This window comes from Tetrao urogallus (genome assembly GCF_951394365.1).
Source record: "Tetrao urogallus genome assembly, chromosome: 11".
Lineage (NCBI taxonomy): Eukaryota > Metazoa > Chordata > Aves > Galliformes > Phasianidae > Tetrao > Tetrao urogallus.
The window spans coordinates 3,111,042-3,129,814 of NC_136824.1; the positions used below are offsets into that span (position 1 = coordinate 3,111,042).

Below are 18,773 nucleotides of genomic sequence, written 5' to 3' on the forward strand. Positions count from 1 at the left end.
GGATAGTTAATATTAATAATATTTTTAAATGGGGATCTTACAGTGGTTGGGAAGCCAATCTGTGAAGTATAGAACCAGTGAAGATGACATCAGTGTAGGTTTTGCTGCTAACATTATTACATTTTTTTGCAGTCAGAGATTCAAGGCCTTGCCAAAAAGTGCAACTGCACAGTCCATCTGGTGGAAAAGTGGTTTAGGAGACGGCGAAACCTTGAGATCCCAACGGTGCTTCGGAAATTCCAGGAAGCTTTGTAAGAAGACACAACTCTTGTTGTTGTTATTGATTTGTGTTTTGGGGAAAAACAGTGATTGAGGTCCTCAGGTGCCTTCCTGGCAGGGGCTCATTTCCAGGAAGCTGGGTCTGTCTGATGAGGGTTTTGGTTTGTGTTTGTGCATTTACAAAGAAATCTAAAGGAGTTAGTAAGGCTTCTCCAGATTTGTAGCTTAATAATATTAGATCAAAGATTCTAAAATATTGTAATTTTCTTCACTGTTTAAAAAGGGACTTGTTTGTAGGTTACTGCTACATAATGCTTGATAAAAACATGTAGATAGTAGGAAAGCATGTCTGTGTGTGCCCGTAATCATAGGGGAACTTATTCACTCTTGTTTAAATAAGCATCTGTGCTGTCATCTTGGAATAATAGTGTCCTGATGTTGGTTCAGGAGCAGGAATTGTGGCATCCTAATGAAGCAGTAGGTGTCACAACTTGAACACAAGGTACCATATGGAACATGAGCTCAAATATGCCAATGAAAGTGGGCTGTTGAGCAATTGAGTGGTAGTAATGAATATGGAAAAAGTTTCAAAACTTCCTTCTGCATCTAATTACAAACCAGCAGAGCATTGAGTCTGTTTTGTCACAAATCTGTGAGAAATTCCACTTACGTAAACATTTTACTAATTATTCCAGTGTTATCCAAAATCTCATTTGAATTGCAAGTCCCCAAGCGAGCAGCATGGCTTTACTTACATAGCTCATTTTTCAATAGTGAAATTTACTGTACTAGTGTAAAATACTTTCCTAATGTCCTGTCTACTTGGATTTTTAGCTGGTATAACTACTTTGGTAACAATTCACGTGATCATAATATTTAACCTCTTTTAGTGTAGGTTAGCTTAAGGAATGAGGATTAAAAGCTCAGAGTTGAGTAGTTGATCAAGATTATTTTCAGTGTGAATCAATATGATAACGATTTGATGATCTCCTCTGGGTGTAAATCTAGTTGTTAGGCATTTAGGTGCATTGCTTTGAAACCTAACTGAGCAAACTGTCTTGGCAAATGACATCCATGTCTTCTGCTGCTGTTGTTCTGTGGCTGAGTTAACTGTGTCAAATGACAATAAGATTTCTTACTATCAGTATAAGAGCTGCCTGCTGTGGGTCCATTCTTCTAGTTACACACAGCCAAAGACAAAAATTGAAACTTGCTCAGCAGCTTAAGTTAGAATGAAGCAAACAGGTTTTTCTTGTGCAATTCTGGAGACCTTGCTCTGCTCTTTGTGTCAGTGAATTTAATTGGATTTAATTTTCAAGGCAACAGAGAAGGAACAGAGCTATCCCCATGTTGGTAGTCAGCGTTATGAGCATTATGGCACTTTTGAAAGCCTGCAATCTCCAGGATCATTTTGATGAATCACAAGGAAGATGTGATGAGCCAGATCTAAACTGTACTTAAGCTATTAGTGTTCCCAGTTAAGCAACACTGAGGTTTGGAAAGGTCTTTGTGTGAAACCTCCTTGCCTTAAAAGACTCAAGAGCCTTTAAATTCACCCACTATATTATTTTTTGTTAGACTCCATTCAAGAGGGAAAAAAAAAAAAATCAAGAGAAAAGATTCCTGAAGTTAAATCAGAAAGATCCTTTTACATCACTGTTGTGCAGTTCAGGGTTTATGAGGCACATGCTGCATAAAACTTTGTGAATTTGGATGAATTTTACTTGGGGCTTTGTTAACAAAATTCGTAAAGAAGCTTGGCTGAATGCAAAACGAGGTAGTGCTCATCTGGCAGTCTTGTTCAGATGAGGAGTTAATCTGAAGCACTCTGAGTATTTACTGCCAAGTGCTTTGGATATACATACTTGTAGGGCTGGGGGCTAATGGTGCAGTCAGGAAGCTGCTGAAGCATGTGTACATATTACACTGAACACAGAATCTGTTCCATGTTCATTGGACTCCTCACACCTCTCTTGCTGGAAATATGAGGAGAAATAACAGCAGAATCAGCCCATGTGGAGTCAGTCATGTGCCACAGTGTTTTTCCCAGTATCTCTCCTTTAACTCTGAGTGAGGTATTACTTAGGAGTTCCACCTTCCCCTTCTATTTGCTTTCCTAATTTCTTCTGGTTTTTTTTTTTTTTTTTTTTTTTTTTTTGGTGCAGTGGGTGTTCTAAAGTGTTTTTTCCCTTCATAATCTTAGGAAAGATGCTTTAAAGTAGAAATGTACAATGATCATTTATCACCAGCCTATCTTCTGGCACTTCTATAATTGCTTTTTGACTTCTGCAGGCACGATGCATATTGACTTAGCTGGCCTCTACTGTCCCATGTACTCATTTTCTTTTTCTTCTGAAACATTGGCTCAGTCTTTGAACGTGTTGTTCTTTCACCTAGGACAGCCTCCAGGTAATACAGGGCTCAGAAGAGAGGCTGCTTCTACCAGGCTCGTTGTTTCTCAAATGGCACTTCATTACCATTTGCCAAAGACCCCAAAAATCATCATTTTTACATATCTCTCAATTCATTAGTGCTCAATGAAAGCAGAGTTCTTGTCAAGGCTCTTTCTCCTTTTTAGCAACTCGCTATTCTGGGAGGCTGTCTGCTGTTCTCCTTTGTTCTCTTGTTCTAGACAATGTTCTCACCAAGTTTGGGGTCGTGTGCCTTTCTCTGTGATTGTGACCTCTCCCAGCATGTGAAGTCCTGCAGCATTTTCCTGCTGATCTTGAAGGCTTGCTCAGGGAAAGGTCAGGCTTGTTCCTGCAGAGCAGAAGAGGGCAAAGGAAGAAGTTTTCCATCACCTGTAGAGGTGGGAGTGGGAACGCTCCTACCGAGTCTCTAGCCACACCCAGTCCCAGGGACAGTACCTCCCACACAGGTTCCAGATTGGTTACAACACTGACTGCTGGCTCCAAATCACAGCATCCTGTTCTGACACACATAACAACACAGTTTCGGTTCACTAGGATACACAGGAGCTTTTTACCCCTTTGCTGACTTAACAGATCAGTGATGAAAATCTGAAAGTTTTATGTTCTTCAATGGATTTAAACCACAAAAACCTTACACCAAACTTAAATGCTAGTCAGGGGTTGAGGCTTATGGCTAATTCAGATCTGTGAGGTAAATATAAACTTACCTGGTAGCTGTTGTTAAGTTCTATAGGGCTCCTCTGTTTTCAGCAACCAATGTTTTGTTGCTCTTTTAACAACAAAAAATATCAGACAATCTACTCAGCAATTGAAGCAAGTCACTGCTGACTTTGACAGTGTTGACAACATTTGATCAGATTGGGAAGTACATGCTCTGTAGCTGAAACTTTTTCTAGTGGTAGGGAGCTATGAGATGTTCAGTCCAATGTGAATATTCTAGAGCAGAGATAGAGTATGTTTGATTACAGTAGGGTAATCAAACCTACGTTTTTAGGGAACTTGCTATGACTGTTATCTTGATCATGTGCCTGGAGAACTACTGCCATGATCTACAAGCAAGGGATCTGTGTTATATAATGTAAACTCACTTTTTTTTTTTTAGCTATTAATCAAAATATTTGAATGTTAAAACTTAGCAACCCTGAAGGTAAAGTGTGAGGGTGCACTAATGTGTAAATTATCTGTAATGTACAATGACTTTCTAAAATCTATGGAAAAAAAAATTGATACTGTCTGTAAAACAAAAATGCTTTTTTTTTTTATTTCAATCTTGCAGCTGGAGATTTTCATTCTATTTTGCATCCTCCATTGCTGGATTTATATTTCTGTATGATGTAAGTATACTTCGTGAATAGTTGATATTGTATTTTAAAACAAGGACTGATCTCTAAATATTAATGGCACCCATTGAAGCTCATACACTGATTTTGGTGGTTGGTTGGGTTCAGAAGTTTAATGTATATGATCTGTGCAATAGGCTGCACTGAAGTTTTAATTGGGACTTTAATTTTTACTCATGAACTTATATGATTAACAGTAAAATAAAATAATGAGTAAGCAGCATTGTTGAGGAAAGTTTACAACGTGCCTTCTTAACGCCTAAAAATACATCACATGGCCGTGTTTTCCTCAAAGGAAGCAGTACAACTTTTCTGGCAGCTTTTTTTGGGGTCGTAGTGCATTTTATGGCTGTTTACTGTTGTGTTACTCCCAACTTCCGACTCAGCAGCAACAGAGAGACTGCTCATAGCTAAGTGAGCACTGCCTGGGGTATAATTAATGCTTCTCCTGAGCAATTGAACAGTTCTCAGTGTGTCTATGTTCATCTGGCTCTCCTCCCTAAACAGTTTATCATCATGAACCAGTGTGTGTGGCTGGTAAATACATCAAAATGTGTTGCTACAATTATTACATCTTGAGTAATTGCAGAGATAAAACACACCCATTGCTTTGGATGATGAAATGATCAACTGGAATGTCTCAGGTGTCCTGAAAAGAAGCCAGAAAGCTGAAACTAATATGATAAACCTGAGATCTAAGCTCTCTTTAGAAATTGCGGGAGAACAATTGTCAAGAATATACTTTCTTAGCCTGCTCCAATTAGAAAATGCTTAAGTATTGAGGATTTTGAGTTAAGATGATGACTTATTGCTCAGCTGATCAGTCTGAATCATCTGTCTTTCCCAGAAGCCTTGGTTGTATGACATATGGCAGACGTGGGTTGGCTATCCATTTCAGGTGAGCTTTTTGGCATCGGTCCATTGGCCTCAGGGTGTGCCAGGTATTTCCCCATTGGAAGGGGTAATCTACAGAGGTGCTTCTCCCTCCCAGCAGGCATCACCTAGAGAGGTGTGGCGCCAAACTCTTCTGCCACTTTTTTGGTACCTCCAGCTGACTCCTTCAGGACTTCACCATGATGTGCCTGTGCTGCACTGCAGCCCTCCGGCCCATTCCAGGCTACCAGTTGTCTACGGCAGTCCCTCAGTGTTTGAGGCTTCAGTGTGGAATCCTTTGGCTTGCACAAGTCCTGATGGTGCTTTGAGTCTGAGGCACTGCAGAGTAGCAGTATGCAGAGGGCTGCACCAAGCCTCTACCAAGTGTCTGCTGGGCACTATTGCTTAGCAGCACAAGTGGAGGGGAGCCCTGCTGTGATGTGGTTTGGCAGAATGTGATGCCCTGCTCTGAAAATCTCTGCTCATTACTTTTTTTTTTTCTTTTTCCCCTCCAAGTGTCACAAGGTTCTGATTTCTTCCTGAAGTATTTTAGTCATGGTCCCCTAACAGATGGCTTCAAGCAAACTGCTGCCTTGCCCACCTTTTAGAGGTTCTTGCATGCTGCTCCCTTCCTGTTTTGGTAAATCTGTGGCACATCACATCGCCACCTTCTTACTTGACACCAAGCCAGGGGCCAAAAATAAAAAGAATCCTGCCTCCTAGCTGGGTTTTCCCAGCTCCTTTTACTTGTGGGACCTGATAAACCAGCTCACTCCCTGCCACCTGGGAAACACGTTTAACCAAGTGAGAAGCCAAGCTCTTTCAGCATCCTAGCTCTCTTGTGCCCTATGTGGATACCTAGGATTTTAGTGTAAATAGATGACTTTTTAGACCCGAAGATGTGTGAATATCTAAAATGTTTGTTTGCCAAAATGGAGAGCTTTGTTTATTTGCAGTTGTTTGTAATTAAATGCAGAAGCACTTTATATAGAGTTCTCTGACAAAAGCACAGAAAAAAGCATGCTAAAATTGGGGGTTGGGAAGGAACTACAGAATCCTGGAGTTTGGTCTGAGTAAAGGTTAAAATATTTGGCTCCCAGAACATTCTTCGTAATGAAGCCCAGAACATGGATTTAGTTTAATTTTTTTTTTTTTAAACAAGACTCAGCAGAGGAGCACAAAAAAAAGTGAGGGGAAAAAAAGAATTTGGCATTCACTTTCGCTCTTCTCCAAGTTAACTGGTTTTGTTATTTTAATAAAATTACTCTTTTATTTACAGACTATGCTGCCGTCTCAATATTGGTACTACATGGCTGAGATTAGTTTCTACTGGTCTCTCTTATTTACACTTGGGATTGATACCAAAAGGAAGGCAAGTGGTCGTGATAAACAAGAAGTTGATAAAAGCACCGTCCTGATACTGGATTTGGTGCAGCCACATGAGGGCAGCATCAGCCTATCCCTGGCACACCTGCACCCTTCCCTGTTCTCCTGGCTGTCAGGGTCCCTCTGTGTGTGTGACGTAGTATCCACGTCCACAGGGAGACCCTCCGGAGCTGCACTTACATGGCTCTACTTTTTGTTTTCACAGGACTTTTTGGCTCACGTCGTTCATCACTTTGCAGCCATTGGGTTGATGAGTTGCTCTTGGTGTGGCAATTACTTGCGTATTGGAACACTGGTGATGTTTGTGCATGATACTGCAGATTTCTGGCTTGAGGTAATGATGACCTTCTTCTTTATTTATTTTTTTTTTGTTATCACCCAGGTTATGTTCAGTGGTGTTTCAATCTTTGCCATCAGTTTCATATGCTCCCTCCCTATCCTTACAGAGACGTGGTTCTACAGTCATAAATTGTAAGATAAAAAAAAAAAACAAAACTTCTTGATAATTTAAGCTGATATTCTGTTACAGAATTCATTATGAGAAAAAAGCATAAGAGAAGTTCTGCAAAACAGTACAAGGACTGGAAATGCCTCCCTGGCTTATTCTTGTTTCATTGTTAAAGTTAGACCAAGTTGGCTAGCCTGTGAACAGCTTGTCACAATAGCAGTTCTCAAGCAAATTTAGCAGCTAAAAGCGTGGCTACTTTTTCACACTGTCTTAATTCTGTCAGCATTCACACCCCTGTGTTGACCCAAGGGCTATGTCTACCTCATTCAGTTCTGGCTGGAGATACTCAAGCTGACTCTGAATGAGATACCACAGGTACTGGCAGAAGTGAAGTTTTTCCTTCTCTTGACTAAATATCAATGTTCAGAAATGTTTTAGGATTTCTCTGCACACAGTTCTGCAGTGATGGAGACCTGCTGCTGGGTTTCTCAAAAGACAAATTTACTCTGTGGTTCCTTCAACAGCATTATTCTGGTTTTATAACACCAGGATTCAGAACATAGTTTCACAGCCTTTTTGGTGGTAGTGCCTGCTTACTCCTGCAGGCTGTTGTCTCTCACTACTCATTTCTGCTCCTAATACACTTTTAGTTGTGTAGGAGCAACTAATTGTGGGGTCACACATTTGGGGCTGGTCCCAATTAAATGCAGGCTTTTGCTGGGTTACTTCTAATCCTTAACTGTTGTTCAGTTCACTGCAAGGCCCTTAGAATGCTGAACCAACAATTGGAGGAACAGCACTCAGATGCAAACGGAAGTTGTCTGACTCTCAAGCAGTGTTTAAGACTGAGGCTTGGCATTTGGAGCTTGTGTTCACTCCTGAGATCAGCTGTTTTGCTTGACAGTGCCCAGGGTGATTCCTCAGTGAAACATGGGGAGTTGCACGTTTCAGCTAGGGGAGAAGCAGAAATTATGATCTTAACTAGTGAAATGGAAACCGAAGCTAGGACTTCCAGCCCTCAAAGAGGAGGGTAAGAGACAGAATGCATCCACCAGGTACAGAATGCTGGTACAAAGGGTCACTGCTGCTCCTGAGTGTGTAGATAAGGCCAGCAGCTTTGCTTTGAAACTGGTACAGCAGTGAGGGATGAACTTCTATTTTCAAGAGCACTTCATGTTTTCGTGATGCATCTACTTTCATATCTCAGAACTGTTTCTTCAGCTTTTTATACCAAATCCTTTCTTTTAAGATTAAAGGAGAAATATAAACAAGAAATCTGTTTTGTTGCTGCTTTATTAGGTATTAGTAAACTGATTGCTCTGTATGTCAAACAGGGAGGAAACCTTCCTGCTTAGGGAAAGATAAGTTCTTGTTTATTAAATGCAGAAGTGGACTTATTTCAGGGAACATTTGTAATATGTTTGTTTTGTGTTCAATACAGGCAGCCAAAATGTTTAATTATGCTCGCTGGGAGAAAACCTGCAATATGCTTTTTTTCATCTTTTCTATCGCATTCTTCATCACAAGAATCATCCTGTTCCCCTTCTGGTAAGCAATATTTAACATAGTCATGACCTTTTATTTCATCCCTGTTTCCATTGAGAGGTTAGTAGTGGTTGTGATGAGTAAAGAAGAGCAGTAGGTTGTACCTTGAAGAGAAGAAGCTGGGCTTCTTCATTATTGTTTACTTCAGTGCCCATAATTTTATTTAGCATTTTAGTAAAAATACATACAGTTTAGTTAAAGAAAAAAAAAAAATCAGGCACCTGAAAATATGCAACTCGAAGGGTTAAATCTATTATTTAACTTCATTTCATAGTTAGTAGTTAAATGCTATGAGGTCCTGTGTCTTTGAGGGGGGTGAGCTACTTAACAAAGAGATGCTACTGTCTTTCATTCCTATCCTCCCGCTGGAGCTGCAAAGTCAGAGGACAGTCTGTCCCCTATAAGTACAGTTACTTTCTCTTCTAGTGTCTTCTTTTCAGTTCCCAGTTCTTGGGTGGTACGTTGCATCACTCCCCTACATTGGAAGCACTCAAAAGTTAAGGTGAACCCGTGAATTTACAGAGTCAGTGCACGTGAATCATAACTTGCTGTATTCTCACATGAATTTGGAGTTCTATGATTTAATCTGCTTTGGAGTATCCACATGTGTGCTTAATGCTTAACATCTTTAGCTTTTAAAAAATGTTTAATGTGTTTCACATCCAGGGTTTCACTGATTGGCTCTGGATTACTTTCATACCCCTCCCTGCATGTGGACAAACCCTCAGAGACACAAGCTGGTTAAATTAGTAGTTCTGAACACTGATCAGCACAAGGTTTTAATTTCCTGTAGTATTCTTTTCTAAAAAGACATCAGCGTTTCTGCTTTCTTGTTATTTTTTGATTAACTGCACAAGTGATCTCCAATCATTTTGCTTCACTGAGCTTCTTGTTCTTGAGCTTGGAAGCAAAACGTGATGAGATTAGAAGGACTCGAAAAGCCCAAAATAATATGGAAGAATTGAAACCTCAAGATGGACAAAACGTGTTAATTAACAAAGAGCTCTGTTGCAAAACCTGCAGGATTTTCTCTGAATGTGGATTTCAGATTAGGGAGAATTTGAATGAAAAATGGCACAGTCTAGCTCTGTGCTGCATGTTATCTAGACCACACAGAGCCCAAGATTAAAAAATATATTTCTATCTCTATTTAGAATACTTTCATGCAAGACTCGAGTTTCTTATCTTCTAAAGTCTGCATTTAGGTAGAGATATGTAATATAGGTAAGCCACAGCTTGTTAATTCATCTGTCATCTTTGCAGAGCTTTTTAATATTTTTATGGAAAGAGTTAATCAGTTTGGAATGTGGAAGTAGAAATTGCTTTAAATAGCATAGAAAAGGAGCCCTGCATCATAACAGTGACCTTTGTTTTTTCAGGATTCTGCGTGCCACGTTGTATCAACCTACATTCTACTCCACCACTCCAGTCATAGCATATTTCTTATTCAATGGGCTGCTATTGACCCTTCAAGGCTTACATTTATATTGGGGTTACTTGATCTTCAAGATTTTGAAGAGGTTCATTTTCTTAAAGGTAAGCAATTTTGCCTCACAGAAAGATATGTGAAATATCAAACTTATATTAACACCTTCAGTAGATTTACTTGGCATTTCTTACTGTCTTCCTGAATTTCCATGTCAGAATTTCCATGTCAGCGTTCTTGTTAGGGATCTACTAAGTATAGAGATGTTCAGATGTGCTTTCTGCCTTTCAAGTTCACCTTTAAGGTCACAGATCAGAATATGAAAACTTCAGGTGCAGTTTTTTTTTTTTTTGCCTGTGTCTGATGTTTTGTTCTGATGATAAATAAGTGAACTCTACCAAAATCTGGAGCCCAAAAATGGTGTAGAACTCTTTTAATTCCTGTTTTCAAAGTGGAAGTAATTTTTTTTTTTCTCCCTGGACTTTATAAGAACAATAAAAAAAAATGAAAGGTGAGTGCTGAGATCTTTATATCCGACAGAAAACTCATGGTTAAAGTGCTTCAGGCTTCTCTAAATCTGAGCTTGGTGATACTTGAACACTGTTTTTGGGCTTAAAAATCCATACAAAACTGATCCGATGTTATATTATGACATAATGAACTACAGTCCTATTCAGCCATGGCATACAAATAGATCAAGCTCAAAGGTTTTTTATTTTCAAAGTGGCTTTTCAAAGAGACTTAATTTTGCTGAGGAAGCCTCAGCATATCCAGCAGATTAATCTTGTGATTATCAAGACTAAAAACATTACTGAGCTAAGTCTACTTTTATCTGAATCAGCTAATGTTGTGAAGCATCTTAAACAAATAGGGATATTCCTTTGTACCCATATTATTCATCATTTCACTAGTAACTGAAACTATCCCGTATTTTACTTTCTGGAAATAACTAGTGGTGAACTCTGCGCAAATGCAATTATACACAATTTTGCTGCCCGGGCACGGACCCTATCATTTCAATAACATCCTAACCCAAGCCTCTTTGAAGTTGATGGAAAGACTGCTGCTGATTTTAATAGTACTGGATGAAATTCTAAAATAACAGCCAATTACTCTGGCTATCACCAGAAACAAAAAAGAGCTGAATATCTTCATTCTCAGTCCAAGCTTATTCTGTTGTCTGAGTACTTCCATACTCTTAATTTGTTTATTAATTTCAACCAAATTGATAAGATACCCCTTAGAAAAAAACTAGTTGTTTTAAACAGCCTTTTTAAAAGGGAAAGTCCTTTGAGTTTTTTCTTTAGCTTTTCTGCTGATCTATTTATAAGACACAACTGTGAAGTGCAAATTGTAGATCGTGGTATTTTAGGTTTGGTCTTGCTTTGAAGAGGCCTGACTAAGTGATGAAATGCAGTGACCAATTCAGTGCAGGTAGGCCTGGTAATCCATTATGATTGTTCCTAGTGGTTGAGCTTTGCAGTATGCCAGATGGTGTTTTTTATTCCTTAATTGGTGGTAGCTGGGACTGCTTTTTGTTTTGCCTTCCACTGAATTTTGATGATTTTGACAAGAGTCTGGATGAGAAGTTTCTTGACTAGATACTTTTGAAGGATGATTTTGTTGTTGTTCTTTTTTTTTTTTATTTGTACTTTAAAATTGGCTTCTCAAGAAAGGTCAGGCAATCAGTTAGATTTCTGCTTGATCCCACTGGCCAATCTCAGCCTCATCTGAGGGCATTCCTAGATTCATACAGGTCTTATGCGAATAATTGGATATTAAGGAGACTCACTGTCTTTCCTAGAAGCTCTACCCTTGTTAGAGAGCAAACCAGTGAACATCAAGGAAAAATCTGTACAAGGAACATCTTGCTTTGTTCTGCTTTTAAAACATTTTGTTTCCGTAGTTATTTATGCTCAGGCTCATGGAGTGTTAGTGTTTTACTTCTCATTTCTTTTTTGACTGTGACCTTGTCTCCGCACTGAGCTGCAGTTTGTCCTTCATATTTCACTGTAGTTTGGCAGAATTTTGACGTCATTCTGACTTCTGTCCAAATATCTGTTAGGATTTGACAAAACTAGCCACATTGACCAACACATCCTGTCTGCCTTTAATACTGTCTTCAATCTCATAAAATCTCTAAAAACACAGTTTTGTTGAGAAATAAACATCTGAAGAAGGAAGGTAGAGAGGAAAGAGGATAAGAAATGTTTAGCCATTAGAACTGAGGATGTTTGACTGCAGAATAGAGAAGTTTGTACTGGTTGTGAAAAGTAACTTGGGTATGGTAGTCCCACAAGAAGTGTACATGAGGCTACTGGAGAATTTGCTAATGAAAGCAGTGTGGCTGAAACAGTACAGAAAGAAACAGAAAACAAATTCCATGTGAATCCTTAAATTGTAGATGTTTGGTAACGTTTTCAAAGCATTTCTGAGAAGTCAGACTTAGGGGTAAGTGGATTGATAATCTGAAATAGCATGAAATTAGAAGTGGTTTGTGTTCCATATACAGTGTTCTTTGTATGCTGAGCCTGAAATAAGGGTGAGCCTTCTCACACAGCTCTTATAATAAAAACAGGGGAGCTTCCTCTGCTTTGCAGCCGAGGAAGAGAAGGGCTTTGGCACAGTATTTCATCCATGCTGATTGAGGTTTTGTGAGTGCACTGCAAAAAGTCTTTGGATACCATGGTTAAGAAGACGTTACTAGAGCAGCCTATATAAGGCCATCCTGCCCTGCGTGCTTATATGCCTTTGTAAGGGGCAGAAATGCTTTATTTTGAGAGAAGACAGTTTTTGTATTAGTCATTGCAAAAAAAATGGAAAAGCACCAAGCCGGCATTTCTACCATGGATTTTTCATTCCTTATACAGCTCTCTGAGAAGATGGTTTCCAAATAACACTTTTACAGTGGCAGCAGCAGCAGGCCTAGCCCTTTTCAGTCTGCATGACTTCAGCTGGCTTGCATGTGCAGCCTGTTTTCCATAGCGGTGGCAAACTTGGCTGTGAAAGCAGGCAGTGCCTCCAAAACTGTAAAGACAACTTGGAAAAGAATGGTGTTTGTAAGGCTGCATTTTTATACCAACGCATTTGTCACAGACATACTCCACACAAATAGCTGTTACTATTTTAGTGAAATAGCAGCAAACCATTATACTTGTGTTAGGAGGGTTTTGTTTCTCTGCCCAAGACTTCTGAGCCCATTCAGAAGATAGGCAATTCTTAATGTTTTTCACGAAGCAAGTTAGCTACTTCAGGTGGAAAAATGAAGTCATGATGTAAGTGGGGATAGGGACTGATGTATAGCTGTGGGAGCTTCAAAGAAGCTCATAGCACACCAAGGGAGTCAGGATTTTATCAGTGTCCTCCATGCTTTGAGCCGCCCCTCGTTCATGCGCTCAGCAGTGACCAGCACTGCAGTGCAGCAGTTTACATGGCCTGGCATCCTTCCAAGGGGCTGGTGTCTCCTGGTGGCATCCTGGCCCACGTCAGCAGCCTGTCTGAAAGTCAGCAGGCTGCAATGCATTTGCTTTGAATGGACGGTGCTGTTGTCTGCTGTCAAAGCACAGGTTAGAGGACCTGCCTGTGTCAGATGTGAATCTGGAGTGACAGAAGCTCTTAATCTCAGCTGCCACCTCCTCTGCCCTAATAAAGGGGACAATATCCGTCTCTCTGGGATAACTACTCAGCTGACTTGCTTCACATAGAAGAACTTGGCTAGAAGTCCTGCGATGTTCTTCCTTGTAAACACCGCAGCCAGAGATGAATGAACGTGAGAAAAAAGGAAAGATGGGTGCAGGGTTCTGCCCCTCTGTGTCCTGCTGACTCAGGCACGGCAGTCAGCAGCAGCTGAGGTGGTGGTGCAGAGCAGCACTGCTCTGAACCTCATTGCCCAGGAATGCCCTAGCAAGTGGGAAATCCATGGTGGCAAACTAAGCTGTGCTCAGTGACTTTGCGTTAGGAAGCTCTTTGTTTCTATGGAGTTAAACCTGAGGGAACACGAGTATTGAATTTTTCAAATCAAAGGTTGTTCTTACACTGGAAAACAACAAAAAAAGTAACAATAATACGTTAAAGGACATTTGGATTCATATTATGGTAGAACATTTTATGAGCCCATTTATAAGTGAGACATAGGCATGAAAGCCCTTCGAGGTAAGACCTGCAGCCATTTACCTTAGATCAGTTCTGCAGTGGGAGAAAGAAGGCCGTTTTTCAGTGTGGTTTCATTTCAAGTTAGGTCAGGCAATCGCAATGCTGGCTGCCATCTTGGTGTCCAAGGCCTTTTGTTGCTAGGAAACTCTGTGTGTTTCTGTAATATTGTTCAATTACATGGTTAAATTACCCACTTGTATCAGGTTTCAAGAACCACTGAAACATGTCTAGTCATCATGTCTGCACATATGAGAATATTTTAGGAAAATTGAAAAAACATATAGAGAAGTATGTACATGTGCACTGATTTAAAATATCTCGCCAGGAAAATCCCATGGAGATTAAACGTTTTATTTCCAAGGTCAGAAAAAGGGAGCGAGTGACAGCAGCTTATAGCCACGTTATTATGGCAAATTAAGACGTAAAATATATGTTAAAACCATTACAAATTGAGTTTAAGGTTTTGAGACTACGGTGTTTTAAATCTTGAAAATATGTGTAAGTTGTAGGAAGTGGGCATGGTGTCTGCATGACTCAGATGCTTTGGGGCTGATGCAAAGTCCATCAATGGCAAAAGGTAACAGTAGGCTTTTTACAGACTGCAGTGTTACCAGCAAGGTATTTTCTTACTCTTTCGTTGTTGTTAGACTGTCCTAAATTAAGGCAAAGAGCTTCTTAATAATTCAGCTTTGGTTTGTTCTTCTTTCTAAAGAAGAAAAGACCCATGAGATCCTGCACTGCTGTAGACCAGGTTTTTATGGACTTGTTGCTTTCTCAAAGAAAAACTTCAGTATTCCTTTGTTTTGCAATCATTAAAAAGGGTTTTTAAGGCTTTTTGGTTGGACATATTCTTGTCCATGGTGTATTCATTTCTTTCTCAGTCCAACTTCCCAAGGGAACGGTGAGTGTTAATGTTTGAAGAATGGTGCATGGCAGTCTAAGATAGCTGAAAATGATAAGAAAATACTATTTTGGGGCTGTCGTAAGAGCTGTGAAATACTTGTTGTGGTTCTGCTGCTGCTGCCAGCACTCGTTCTTTAACTTTGGCATCTTGTGCTGTCTGAAGGCTGTTCTTGTACTGAGATAATTCTGCCAGTTCAAGTTAACTTTCTTTCCTTCTTTCTCATGCACTGATAGCGGGGTGCCAGCACAGCCCTTGCCATGATTCCTGAAATCAGGACTCCTTTTCTGCATCAAAATGATGTATACCAGTAATGCTGTATTCCTAAAAGGGTGTCCATGGACTCAGTACTTCATGTGTTTTAATTGTAATACACAGACAAGGCCTGAGAATCCCTTGGGATGGAGACGTAACTGCTCCTGTAAAACATGCCCCACTGCCTATATTGAAGAGTAATGCTTCTTTACACCTGCACATGTGCTGCCCTGTGTTGCATTTGGCCTTATTTGTTGTGAATTTACCTCTTTAGAGACTTGCTATAACCCTTTGTTTTCAAATTCAGTTCTACAGTTCCCAGAGGCCACATGACTGCATTTAGGCTGAGGCTGTTCAGCCTCACCTCAGCTGCTGCAGAACTTTCCTGCCCTGGGCCCTGTCCAGGAGTCTCTTACTGTTTATTCCTCTGTTTGTGTATTTGATCAAGTAGAGCTTCTATTTTTCAATAATTCACTTGAATCTTAAATACATTTCGTAACCGTGTGGGACCTGACAGCATGAAATTTGAGTTCTGAATTCGGGTGACAGCTTTCATGTTCATTACACATAGGCCCTCAGCAATGATTTTTCCAGTTCTTTTGTTTGCAGGACCTTAAACATTTTTCCATGGAAGCTGAGACTTCTGTATAACAACTTTAAGCACCAAATGGCACTTGCTTTGTTTTCCTTAGTTACCTTTGGAATCAGGGCTATATCCTTCACAATTAGACCGTGGATCCGCAGTGGTGGAGATCTGTGGGTTTGCCTTTGTTAGCCACCAGCACTGCGCTGCTCTGACAGCTGCGGCGGCGCAGACCTTCTTGTGGAGCTGTGCAATAACCTGTGATATTTCATCCTAAACAGAAATCTTACTTCTAAAACCATGGGGGGAAGAGAGCCCTATGTAACATGAAAGTAGAATGGCCTTTGAAGAGGTTACATTTTAAATCTATTTCGTGGCAAATAAAATTGGAACCAGCGTTCATGTGCTTGAGCTGTGTGCTCTTTGGTGTGCAGGGGAGGCACCGAGGGTGAACTCAGCCTGACTGCTCCCAGCTCATAAACCACAACTTCTAACTTCATCTGCAAAAGGTCACAGTGTGACCCTAATCGTATGCAGCCTTTTGTGCACCGTGCAATTACTGGGATGTGAAAATGAAGTATGAAATGAAATGTATATTGAGTTTTGGCATGCACTGCGCTTGACCCAGCTCTAAGAAGTCAGATTGTGTGTGGGTTTTTTTTTTTTTTTAGCAGTGGAAAACTGTTTTCAGGGCATCATCTCATTTTTAATATATATATATATATATATATATATATACATATATAAAATGTGTGTATGTATATATAAAATGAAATTTAATGGGAATTAACACAGGAAGAAGTCATTCATTTCAGTAAAATGTGATTCTACAGGAGTTTATCAGGGGGCAGGGTTTAGTTCCCTTAACTATAGGCACTCAAGTTCTGTTCTGTTTCCTTTTTGTCTGAGCTTTTTTAAGCCCATACCATGCCTGTGGCAGCCAGAGTGTTCACAGAGCAGACCAGAGAGATGTTCTTGCCTTATTCCAAGCAGTTCTCCTAAAAGCAGTAACTTACTGGAGAGGATAATGATAATCTTGTAAATTGCAATTTCATGGACAGCTTGGGGTTGAGAAGCTGCTGAAAAGCTTACAGGGAGGTTTTGTGGTTACCTTCTAGACTGGGAAGGGCTGGTACCTGTTGGGTGTCAGAGTTTGAGTCCTCCTAGTGAAGGTTAGCATAGACTCGAGTCAGATGGAACTGGATTGATAGGAGCTGCCTTTCCCCCCTTGTAAAGGAAAATGGATTGTGGAGAAGTTGAATTTCTTGGTTCTCTATGGATAAATGTTTATAGCAGTTTTTCCTATGAGGATGGCTTATGAGGGGATCTAAGCAGGACAAATGGAAGCTTTCCCTCAGATGAAGATCAGTCTATCTGGGAATCTTCCCAGTTGATTCAAATTACTGCTTCTGAGATGTGAGGTTTTTTAATAGCCTGGAGATGGGAGCTAGCCAGCCAGGTCAGCAGCATGAAGGCTCAAGCCCTTGAACAGGGAAATGGCTTCCTGTTATGACTTTCTTTCATCTGTGTATTTCCCATTCTGTTACTGCATTCCAGTTAAGCCCAAAGCCTGGCTACACGTCTCATTTGATGCTGCCAAATTCGTCTAGGGAGGAGGGCTGAGAGGCAGGCAGGAGAAAGCAAAAGCAGTAGGATGTTTGCTGGCTGGTATTCATGATGATAGGCAAAAAGGGAGCTCTGGACTCCTATCTTTGCTGGAGAACTGAAATCAAGACTGAACTCAGTAACATTTGTTGTCAAAGTAAGTGAGCCGGCAGGGAGTGAAAGAGGAAAACCCACGGGTTCTTCACTTCACAGCTGTAACGAGCTGGTCCAAGAGCACCAGCTGCTCCCTTGGCCTTCCCTTGGCTCTGTCAGTTAGGAGGCAGATTGCGGGTTAAGTTTCTGCTTTTGACTCCAGATTATGAAACGGGATCCGCAGCTGAACAGTGACTTCCAGGGAGGCTTGTTGTACTCTAGACTGAAATGTGCGACTTGCACTCCAAAACAGCAACCATGTTCTCTGGATTTTATTTTTCTTTAGGCTGGCCCTGTTTAGAATGCCTCTTATTCCACACCACCTTTCATTTGTATATTACCTAAAAATCAAGTGTAGAAAATGCACGTTAAGGACTGTTAACACCATTATGGAGGAATGAAGTAATGAGAAACTGAGGAAAAGAATTTCCAAGCATTTGATTACAGTTGGTGGGCTTGTAAACCTACATTGGGACGGGAGCGTTAGGACAGAGTACTCTTCCACTGTGCACACATAATAAGGCTCTGCAGGAGCAGACTTGGTCCTCTGGCCATATCTGAACAAATCAGGTGTGTGGATGCTGCCTGTGCTTCTCTTCTATCAGCTGTGCCATGAACAAGGCTGTGCTGGTACCCAATGAGCTGTATAAAAATCTTTTAGCTAGTTTATTGTTTCCAAATCTCTGAGTTTTACTTCAGAAGGAGATGCAGATGACCACTGTCTCTAAGAAAATCGAAACTGTATGTAATGCTGAAAGCAAAGCTTCCTGCCCTGGCCAGCTCAGCAGAAGCACAGAAGTCTGCAGTGTTGAGACGGGGCCAGGTTCTCAGCTGGTATAAATGAGCAGCTCTACTTGAAGTCTGTGGGATTGTGTAAGTTTTTACCAGCAATGGATCTGGCTGAACAACCACCACCAGCCCTCTCTGCATGTCTGTCTGACACGAGACAGCTCTACTTGTAGTAAATCTGTGTCTTAAATGACACTCTTTTTTTTTTTTTTTTTTTTTTCATGTGAAGGCTTCTAATTCAGATAAATGACAAACAGTAAAACTTCTGCTTTATAATTCACGGATTTGCCTTAGCATTCACAGAAGGGCATTTGCTGACAGCTTTTCTGGCATCCCTTATTAACTGCTCATATCTTTTAATTTTAGAGAATATTTATGAAATTTCCATTTGTTGCTAGTTTTATATAAGTGCTCCTATATTAAAACTATATATAATAGCGTGCATATGTATTTATTTTTCCAGTTGCCAAAAATCAATTCACAGAACAAATCTTAGGTCTTCTACAGAGCTTTTCATGCTTTCATTTGCTATTTTTAATATATGTTGGGAAGGTTTGAATTGAGACTTTCTCATTAGATGAATAATTCTCAGACTTTCTCAGAGGGGTGTATAGTGCTGCAATCTGCTGAATCAATTTTAATTTTTATAAGTGCACTTGAAATAAA

At 40.2% G+C, this 18,773-nt stretch overlaps 1 protein-coding gene across 1 annotated transcript in view; it reads left to right on the forward strand.

The window, feature by feature from the left end:
- The window catches only part of CERS3 (ceramide synthase 3), a gene marked incomplete at its 3' end in the record, with an annotated part of 28,614 nt that overhangs the window by 3,709 nt on the left and 6,132 nt on the right, over positions 1-18,773 (forward strand). Inside the window, exons 3-9 of the mRNA XM_079540706.1 lie at positions 133-251; positions 3,928-3,985; positions 4,839-4,889; positions 6,144-6,236; positions 6,456-6,584; positions 8,140-8,246; positions 9,623-9,779. Of these exons, the coding sequence (XP_079396832.1) occupies positions 133-251; positions 3,928-3,985; positions 4,839-4,889; positions 6,144-6,236; positions 6,456-6,584; positions 8,140-8,246; positions 9,623-9,779 (714 nt within the window). The remainder of the gene's footprint in view (positions 1-132; positions 252-3,927; positions 3,986-4,838; positions 4,890-6,143; positions 6,237-6,455; positions 6,585-8,139; positions 8,247-9,622; positions 9,780-18,773) is intronic.